Here is a 10,334-nt window from a genome sequence, read left to right on the forward strand (position 1 = left end):
GTCACTCAGGGAACAGAAAACTACTCATCCAGTGACCAGTATATTTGCCCTCTACCAGACTCCTGTACCCCACTGCTCTGGGTCTGTCACAGGTTCTATTCCCAGTCTTGGCCTAAAATTGGAATTAAAAAATCCTCATCCAAAGATTTTTCAATGCTCAATGAAGGTTTAATTTCAAATTAAAATCTCAAAACAGATGAAGGTTTGAAGTGTATGTTTGAGGAAAATTAGTGAATTGCCTGTTCCCTAATCAAAAAATGATGGGTTTATGGCTTGGAGAGCAGGCCTGGTGGACAGATAAGAATGAATACCATGCTGCTGGCTCTTGTGTGGTTTAGCAGTGTTGCCAACTCTTGTGAATTTATTGTGCATTTTGTGATATTTGGTGTATTTTTAAAGCACCAGCTCCTGGAATCAAGTGATTATATGAGAATCTATCATTCAAAACACGAACTTAAGTTTCCATCCCTCATAGTAGAGGAGAAAATGTCTAAAACATAACCGGAGTGTTCCCTAAAGGCTCAGAAACTAGAAGACAAATAAAAAAAACCCTCCAGATTTATTATTTTTTATTTGTGGGGTGGGGTCTGGCTGATGATTTTCAATGTTCAGTGCTGGCAGTACTGAAGCTGGCATGAGGGAGAGGTGTCGAGAAGATGGAGGGAGTCATAGTGTCCGTATCTTGTCTTCTCAGGTCAGCAGAAAGCAGAGGTTGAAGGGCAATGGAGGGAGCTGGAGCAGTGCTGCCGTAATGCCTCTCTTCAACAGCCGGCACATGCAGCAAAAGCACAAATCTCACACAGCTCGGGGGATCTCGCGATGGGTTCTAAAATCAAAGACAACAGATAAGGTTAGGGCCGGCTGCTCCCTTTCCTCTAACGCCAGGGGCACTCCAGCTGCTGACAGTGCCACAGACCCTTCCCAGCCATGGTGCCTGGTCAGTCCGCACCGGTCACACTTCACAGCCGAACGGGGAGAGCCCCTTTCCTCTGAGGGGTGGGCCACAGGCCTCTTGGAGGGTGACAGAGTCTCCGAGGGAATGTACATGAATCACACGGGGAAGGAAGTGAAAGAGCTGCATAGAGCTGGTCAACACTGAATTTCTCCAGGGAGAAAATCCTCCCCACCCAGGACAGAGAGCGAGATGGGAAATCAAACCCCACAGCGTAGTGGGAATCCGACGGCCTCACGGTGTTCAGCCCTGAGACTCACAGGGTCCTAGAGCGTTGGGGCGTGGGTGCGGGGAGTAGAGTGTGCTGAGAGCGGAAAGGCAGAGTGGGGCTGTGGGATGCTTAGGGCAGGATTTTTCCCTACTGAACATGGCTGGCTTCTGGGGTACCAACAGTAAACACCTACTTAGATCCTCAAATATCTGGTCAGCGTCTGGTGTGGCACAGAGGTTCAGGAACTCCTTGGGAATGTCAGGGTTGGCACACAGAGAGGCGGATCTGATGCTGAGCACATGAGGATTCCTGGTCACGGAACTGTCTATGAGCTCTTTCAGCTTCTTCACAGACTCCAGGGGGAATGAGAACTCTCCCACCTGCCAAAGAGAGACACACATTGAAATTCACTCTGTCCATCTTCAGTCTACAGCAGTTTGAGAATCCTAGAGCCTTATATATGGATTAAGTCTTTCTTCCAAGGTGGCTACCTTAGTAGAAGCCCACGCATTAGTCCAGATCCCAACATAAGTCTCCGTACAGCCACCTTTACCCCCATTGAGCAGTACCTTAATACACAAATAGACCCTTTATTTTCAGTGGGATACTCACGAAATGTGACACTACTCAGCAGGAACAATGGTGGCAGAATCTAGTCCCTGATGGGGCCAAATTACTCTCTGTTACACTGGTGTAAATCACCAGTAACTCCACAATTTGGTCCATTCCCTGGATTTTACACCCCAAGCTACAGAAATCCTTGACTGTTCAAGGGCAGTTGGATAAACACTGGTGCATGCTGGAGAACTATACTTTATACCTGTCTTTGAACCAGCTGGCACTGCTAAGTTCAGGCTACGAGATGAGATGGAGCCTTGCGTTCTTCTGTTATGGAAATTCCTTTGTGCACAGAAGGAGACGGCATCCATGACAGTACTGGGTATTTGCTCAGGTGATGTGGGACAGAAAACATGGTGATATTCTCCCATTGACTGCATTGGTCAACTTCCCAGCGTTCCTCCAATGCCGCACACACCTTTCCAGCATTCTCCTCCACTTGCCTTGGCCACCGTCCCACCCACATCCCCAGCACTTCCAGCTTCCAGAGACGCGCAGGCTCTTCACGCGGCGATTTCAGCTCAGCTGAACGAAGCACAAGTCCAGTGATTGCAGAGTGAGTCAGCAAAGCAGCTGGCATTAGCATCTCCTGGCCCTCAGACCCCGTTTTCTAATTAATTGACCTGTGTTCTCCCCGATGTAGCCTGAACTTTACAGGTTATCATCGTTGTGTTAGGAGAAGCCAGGTTCAGGATTGCCACCTGCTGCCATTTATTTACAATAGTTTCCCTTCACTTCCTGGCTGCTGTTTGCAAAGCATTAAAAACGGTGCAGAGTTATGGCAACTTATTACTGGTATTGCTCTACTAGTTGAGTCTCTCCTGCACACTGAATAAACACATTTTACTTTTACTTTTTCTGGAGATAACAATACTGACTTACGTGTACATAGAGCATCTTTCGGTGAGAAGCATTTCAAAGCACTCTTTCCCCCCGCAGCCTAGATTTCAACCTTGACAACTGTATTTCATCTCTATCTAATCTGTCCATCTGTCGATTTTTTATGTTTATATTATGTCTCTCCCTTATTGTGGAGGTCTATAAAAGGGCTGTTGATACATTGGAGAGGGTTCAGAGAAGGGCCATGAGAATGATTAAAGGGTTGGAAAACCTGCGTTTTGTAATAGACTCAAGGGGCTCCATTTATTTAGTTTTAACATAGAGAAGGTTAAGGCGTGACTTGATCCTAGTCTATCCATATCTATATGGGGAACAACTGTTCAACAATGGGCTTGTCAATCTATCCGAGAAAGGTCTGACACAATCCACTGGCTGGAAGTTGAACCTAGACAAATTCAGACTGGAAATAAGACATACATTTTTAACAGTGCGGGTAATTAGCCATTGGAACAATTTACCAAGGGTCGTTGTGGATTCTCCATCACTGGTCATTTTAATGTCAAGATTGGATGTTTTTCTTATAGGTCTGCTCTAGTTCGGACAGGAATTATTTCAGGGCAGTTCTGTGTACTGTGTTTTACAAGAGGTCAGACTAGATGATCACAATAGTCCCTTCTGGTCCTGGAATCGTGGCATGCTTTAATTCCACCCTAGAGATGGTTGCATTTCAGTGTAAAGTGAGGTGATTCTCATGTCTCTGTGGTGACATTTACCCTGACCAGAGGGAAAGCAAGCTCTCAAACTAAGGGATGACAGTGGTGTATAGGGCGTATGCTGCCCTGTGCAGATGGCTGAATGTCACTGTAAGAGGGTCCGGACTCACCCCTGCAGCACCTCCTGCTGGTCGTCCAGGGAATTAGCTTGCCAGCCTCTGGAGCGCCCTCTGCAGGGCTGTGATCCGCCTTGTCCTCTGCACTGGCCCCAGTGTCCCTCCCAGGACCCCGGTGCCCCTTTGCTCTGGGTGCTGCCCCCTGGCAGTACCCACACGCTAGGTCTCCCCTCCCAGGGGAACCCCCACCCACTATCCCTACCTCACCTCAGGATAAGGCCACTGCCAGTCCCCATCTAGCCCCCACTCCCTGGGGCAGACTGCAGTATCAGCCACTCATCACAGGCAAGGTTGGGTTTGGACCTGCTGCCTTGGCCTAGCCCTGGGCTGCCCTCTGCAACCCCCAGTACCCCTTGGCCTATTACCAGGCCGCAGCCTGGGGCTATCCAGGCTGGAGCTCCCCAGCTCCTCAGCCTTTCCCCAGCCCTGCTCCACTACAGGTACCCTGTCTAGCTCCCTGCAGCCAGGCCCTTCTCTCTCTGAAGGCAGAGAGACTCTACTGAGCTCCTGGCTCCCTGCCTTTATAGGGCCAGCTGGGGCCTGATTGGGGCATGGCCCCAGCTGCAGCTACTTCCCCAACTCAGCTCAGCCTTCAAGCTGCCTTCTCCCTGGGCTCTCTCAGGCCCTTCCAGGCCGGAGCAGGTGTCCACCCTGCTACAGTCACCCATAGTGTTTGCGTGGCTTTGTGATCATTTGGATAGAAAGGTGCTATATACCAGTGTAAGATTAGTTATACTAGGGACAGTAAACATTTATATAACCCCAGCCTTTAGAAGGTGCCTGAGGAGATCAGGGAGAGGAGACTCCTATGGAGCATCCCTCGGGGACCTGCTTCTCTTTGCCGAACAGACCCAAGCAGCAAGGAGTAGGATCGAGGAGGTGGATGAGAGCCACCCTCTGCACTTCTACTGTCCATCTGAGGGGATGCCTCCAGCCTTGAGGAGGGTGAGAAAGCCTGTTGACAGGTACTCGAGCAAAGGAGTCACACCATGGCCACGCAAGCCTGAGCAGGCCTCACAGATCCCTTGTGTGAGCAAGTGCTGACGTACCCCGATGTAACCAAGCCTACCGAACCATGGCGGTTCCACGATGCACCACAATGTGCCACAGGAAGATATCATAATGCATCATAGGAAATGTAGTCTATCCATGGCCTATAAGGTAGAATGGGAGCATGAGACACCCAAACTACATCTCCCATGAGGCACTGCAGCAGCTCAGGAGGACACATACATTAATATTGACCAGAAATAAAGCACTTGTTTAGATTTTCCTAATGGAAAATTCAGCCAAAATTCCTCTTTTCCTGCAGGAAAGTGTTGATTTTGAGTAAACCTTATGCTTTATTACATATTTTTGACTAGGCTTTGTGACATTGGTCATTAAGTTAGTGTGTTGTATATGGGTTTTTTTTTTCTAATCCCAAATCCTTTATCCTTCCCACCTCTTTCCTACATAGATTTGCTCCTTGTCTGACACATAGGCTGCCTGCTCAGTTTTATCTCACTGCACCTTTCCACGTTCTCAGTTATTTCCAAAAAAATTCAGGCACTAGTTTAAAATCAAACCCAGGGACCTGTTAAACCAAAATTTATGTACTGAAATACCTGGGGCATAATGGTTACTGCAGTTATAGGGGACAGATGGGGACAAGCTAATAGCCACCTGCCTAGCAGAGGAAGAAACTGATTATGATTATGGTTATACGTGTTATTTGTATTATTGATTGTAGCACCAAGAGGGTCCATCAAGATCAAAGCTCCATTTTGCTGAACAAACAGAGTAAGAGAAAGACCCTGCCTCAGAGCCCTTACAACCTAAATGCAAAGGACAGGCGCAGTATGTGGAGAAGGGCTATAACACATGGGCAGGGTGGCCAGGGAGTGGGAAGGGATATAAATACAGGAAAAGCGAATGAGGTGGTGGCTTGCCAATGTCACGTTCGTTCTCTGGTGTCTTTTGTTTGTTTTTCGGTTTGTTGATTTGGGTTTATTAACATAAACGTTGGGTGGGATTTTGTTCCTGAGTTGGCACGTACTACACAAACTAACTCCCCGCTAACGTTGGAATTTATTCCTTACACCGTCTGGTCAAAGTTAGCGCATCAGTAGCAACCTCCTGTCTGACCAGCCATATTGCACACTCATCGCATCCTGCCCTTTCGGGGTATTATTAAAGATTAAAGTAACAATAGACTGTCAGAAGTGCGGGTACTTTCCAGTTTGCTGCTGCAAGCTAATCCTGCTTAGCTCTATGTGCTGCACCTGGGGCTACAGGAGGAATTAAAAAACTCTTACCTGGACTGTGACACAGTCAGAGAAGGCTGCCAGGGTGCACAGACACAGAACTGCAGTCAGGAAAGCCTTCATGGTGAGCAGAAGTCTCGGGAAGTGCCTCTCAGCTCTCGCTTTGCCTAGAAGTTCTTTGGACCTGGGTTTCCTTTAACCTGAAGGCAACAAGGTGCGATTTTTAAAGGGTTCCCCTGTGGTTACTGTGTAACTAAGACACCACCGTCACTGGCGAGGGTCAATTATAACCTCCTTGGCAAAGAGCCAACTGCAGTGCCCGGGTAGAAACGAGGCCAAATAAAGATAACGCTCAATAAGCCGTGATCAATCTGTTTGACGTTTTACGTCTGTTGCTTGGCGTTTATGCTTGAATTCATCACTGACAGCCTCTGTAGCCCAGCTGTGATGGAGATCAAAGGCCCAATACTGCAAGCTGCTCAGTGCCTCCTAGGAGGTGCAGAACACCATCAGCTCCTAGGGCCTTCACTGGACTTGGGACATGGAATAACCTGGTCCCAGATGCAGGGGCGGCTCTATGTATTTTGCCGCCCCAAGCACGGCAGTCAGGCAGCCTTCGGCAGCATGTCTGTGGGAGGTCCGCTGGTCACGCGGATTCGGTGGCATGCCTGCGGGAGGTCCGCCAGTCCCGCGCCTTCGGCGTCCCCGCCGCCAAATTACCGCCGAAGCCGCGGGACCGGCGGACCTCCCGCAGGCGCGCTGCTGAAGGCAGCCTGACTGCCGCCCTCACGGTGACCGGCAGGCCGCCCCCCGCGGCTTCCCGCCCCAGGCACGTGCTTGAAGCGCTGGTGCCTGGAGCTGCCGCTGCCCAGATGTGCTGAGGATGCACTTCACCCCCATGCAAAGGGCCAGCACAGGAATGAGGCATCTCTGAAGTCCCACTTAGTCCTTCACAATAGGATCTAGATGGCACTTCAGTAATGCCTAGGCCTTGTGCTGGCTCTGTGTACCCTGAGTGTGAAACCAATTGCAGTTCCCCTAAGGGACGATGTCCAGTGACCAGGATCACTGAGCTGCTGAGGAAGATGAATGGGGTGATTGGAAGGGGAAAGTCTGTGTTAGGGAAATGCAGACTCCTGCAGGGTGCTGAAAGCGGTGGGAAAGGCAAGTGTTCAGGGTGCCTCTAAAATTCAGGCTGTCTGAATATGGATTTAGGTGCCTACATCAAGGCACCAGCACTCCCATTTGAAAATCTGGCAGCTCAATTTTAAATTAAAACAAGAAAAGTTGTTTGTTTGCTTGGTTTGAATGTGGGACATTAGATTATGCTTTGAATAGTCCCAAACTAGTTCTGCCACTTAACCAAACCGGTGATGAGAAGACACCGTGATGCTCATAGTTAATGCCACGTGTTCATACACAGAAGCTGGAAATTACTGTACCACTTAAACAGAAAACAGATGCTGGATTTCATTGTTTTATTACTGTCTATTGTTCTCCTGCCTAATTGGCGCCACCCCTAATTGCAATATAGCTTGTACCACTAGACTCATGGTCTAGTACAGCAAAGCACTTCAGCACATCCTTAACTTTACATACCTGTGCGATCCCATCTCTATTCTGTTCTATTCTATTGGCTTAATTTCAGAAACATTAGGGAGGGGCAAAGTTGTGTCAGCATATACAACAATTATTTGTGATTATATTATATCCTGGGGGGTGGCGGTGCACAAAATGTGGAAGACATACTGGAGTATATAGACCTCTGAGAAGTCAGGGAAACAAAAGTCTGGGGAGGGAACAAAAGTCTTGCTCCATAACTAATGATGCCTCTATTCTATATAGGTTCTTATGCTGCGCTCATCACCGAAGTATCTGAGTGCCTTCCAATAGTGCATTAAGCTAAATGACTACACATCAGTCACATGTTGTTTGTTCTCTCAGCCTCTCCCGGGGGAGAAGTATGTGCAATGGAGTGTTTTGTTTTGGGACGATTTTGGTTTGTTTTGCTTTTTAAAAAATTATTCCTCTTGCTATATCTTTGCTAGAGAAGGCAAGACCAACAAAACATGCCTTGCACTAGAAGCAGAAGGTGGCGAGATTTGGGATGGTCCTTGGTTCTTGGGGAGGTCATTGGACAGTCTTGGACTGGCTCCTGAGGAAGTATTGCATCCTGCACAGATGAGCTTTACCCTTATTGTAGAGGAGCGGAGGTCTTGTTGACTATGGTTTCCATCCTGGAGGTTTAGATGGTCTTATCGACAATGTCCACACTACGAGCTAGAGGCACGCTCCCCAGCTCATGTAGACGTACTTGTACTAGCTTGATGAGAGCTAGCCTGAGTATAAATAGTAGTGTAGTGGCTGATAGCTGTCGTGCCGAGTATGTACCCACAGGTTTCAGGTGCATTTGTACTTGGCACAGCTAAACTGTGCCATTGCTACCACTGTCTGTGTGACCAGCAGCTACACTGTCAGTTATACTCCTGCTAGCTTGATGAGAGTGGCTACCTCGGGGACCCGTCAGGGTGGCCACTCATGCATTCCTGGAATAATGGACGTTCTGGTACTTCCAGGAACGGCGTGGGCCTCCTCTTGCCATCTGACCCTGCCCCCACCAGCGTGACCTTGGACGAATGGTGCATATGACGTCATGATGCATTTGGGAGGCACCATTTTTAAAAGCAGGCAGCTTGCGTGTGAGATCGCAGCAGCAGCAGCAATGGAGTGGCATGTTCCTCAAAATGGTGTCCCCCTTCTGATACCAGACATCTGGTTTTGTCTGAATACTGGATGGGGGACAAAAACAGGACTGTCCAGTTTAATACCGGATGAGTTGCTTGCCTGCTGAGGATGTTCCAATTGGAATCAGAAATTTGATGGAGTCTGGTATTTTCTTTGATGCAAGCTTGTTTATTTACAAAGAATGTATGAAGTCCTGCTTCTCTGAACACAGAAGAAACCAAGAACGAAGGAGCAATTTCCTGGCTTACAGCCCCAGGCCTCTTTAACCAACACCAGACTCAAACGCTCTCTCTCTAGCTTTCTCCGGGGTCACACAGCGAGCACAGCTACTGCTTGGCTTTCTTGCTTTTTGCCTCAGCCCCCACTCTCTGTTTTGTCTGCTCTCAATTTCTGTGTGTCCTGCCTTACCCCCACCCCACTACTTAGCAAAAGTCCTCTGCCCACTCAGTCCAAACTTGTAGGTGGGCTCAAAACCTCCTTTTGTCTTAGGTGGGGGCCTCTGATTAGCTCATCCTGACAGTTATGGAATTGAAGGCTACATCCACAGCCACTCTCCATGAGGTTTGTGATTGAAGCAGTCACCAGCACCTCTCGGCATGACACTATGGCTTCTGTGATGTCCTGTCCCTTTCGATGTTCCGGGGGCTCTATGCTCTCCCCGCCCATCTCCAGTGCAAAACCTTGCCTTCATGTTAGTTTCAGTTTTGCAGCCAGCACAATAAAGCCACCACAGCAGACAGGTGTGTGGCCATCAGCTCCCTCTGTGTCTGTCTGTCTGTCTCCTCCTCTGTTGGCTCTAGAAATACAACATTTGGCATCGAGGATTTTATATGCCTCCAGTATTCAGTGCTCCCATTGCCTGACCAAGACGAAGGAAGAGTAATCAAATAATACTATTGAAAAAAGGGGTTCAGTTCCCCTAGAGGTACATGGTGACAGGCAGTTCTTTGCTCCTAGGACAGTGTGAACCAGTCAGCTAGAGAGGGAAGTAGGCAAATGGAAGGAGAATAAAGGAATAGGCTGCTGCCCAGAGCTTGTGCAAACAAAGAAGCAGTGAGTACAAGCATGCAGCCATATTGACTGGCCATGGGCTAGCAGACAGGCAGGCAGGCAAACAGCTTAGGCTGAACTGAGGGTCTATAGCTAGCAGAGGGAGCCCAAGAACAGCCAAAGGTGCGTATAAGCACACAACTAGGAGAGGGTGATGAGGCCTAGATAGTGCATAGTAAAAAAAAAGGGAGGGCGGATTTTCCCTGTGGAACAGGTGTTCAGGACGTGTGAAGTCCAACAAGAAAATGGAGAAATGGCACCTTTTGTGGGCAACGCTGGGGAGTTTGACGACAGCCACAAATCATGGGTGGTGTACCTCGAATGTTTTGAGCAATTGGTAGCTTGCAACTCCATTCCAGGTAGACAACAAGTTTCAGCCTTGCTGACAGTGATGGGTCCAAAAAGCATATGAACTGCTGCATGACCTGTTGTCTTCAGCTGTGCCAGGAACTGCCACATATGCCACAATTACTGTAGCTGTGCAGGAACGTTTTTGTCCTACACCATCACTGACAGCAGAACAATATTGGTTTCATCAGTTAGATCAGGGATCAGGGAGAGCCAGTAGCATAGTGTGTTGCTGCCTTAAGGAAGTTGTCAGAGCATTATCAGTTTGGCCAAACATTCAGGGATGTCCTCCACGATCACTTAGTCTCTGGATGATGCAACAACCAGCTCTAGAAGAAGTTATTGACTGTATCAGTGCTTACATTCAAGAAGGCGGTTGAAGTAGCAGTTGAAATGGAGACCACAGAGAAAGATTCTCTAGAATTTAATGTGAAC

General features: G+C 48.4%; 1 protein-coding gene across 1 annotated transcript; it reads right to left on the reverse strand.

Moving 5' to 3' along the window:
* Positions 1-628: 628 nt before the first annotated feature.
* Positions 629-5,950, reverse strand: GUCA2A (guanylate cyclase activator 2A). The gene is made up of 3 exons (XM_024206396.3): positions 5,808-5,950; positions 1,357-1,543; positions 629-826 (listed from the first exon to the last, which is right to left on the reverse strand). The coding sequence occupies exons 1-3, from the start codon at positions 5,877-5,879 to the stop codon at positions 762-764; spliced, it is 324 nt and encodes a 107-aa protein (XP_024062164.2). The 5' UTR covers positions 5,880-5,950; the 3' UTR covers positions 629-761.
* Positions 5,951-10,334: the final 4,384 nt, after the last annotated feature.

The sequence above is a fragment of the Terrapene carolina genome, unplaced genomic scaffold, assembly GCF_002925995.2.
Source record: "Terrapene carolina triunguis isolate 2854851 unplaced genomic scaffold, T_m_triunguis-2.0 Scaffold714, whole genome shotgun sequence".
NCBI lineage: Eukaryota > Metazoa > Chordata > Testudines > Emydidae > Terrapene > Terrapene triunguis.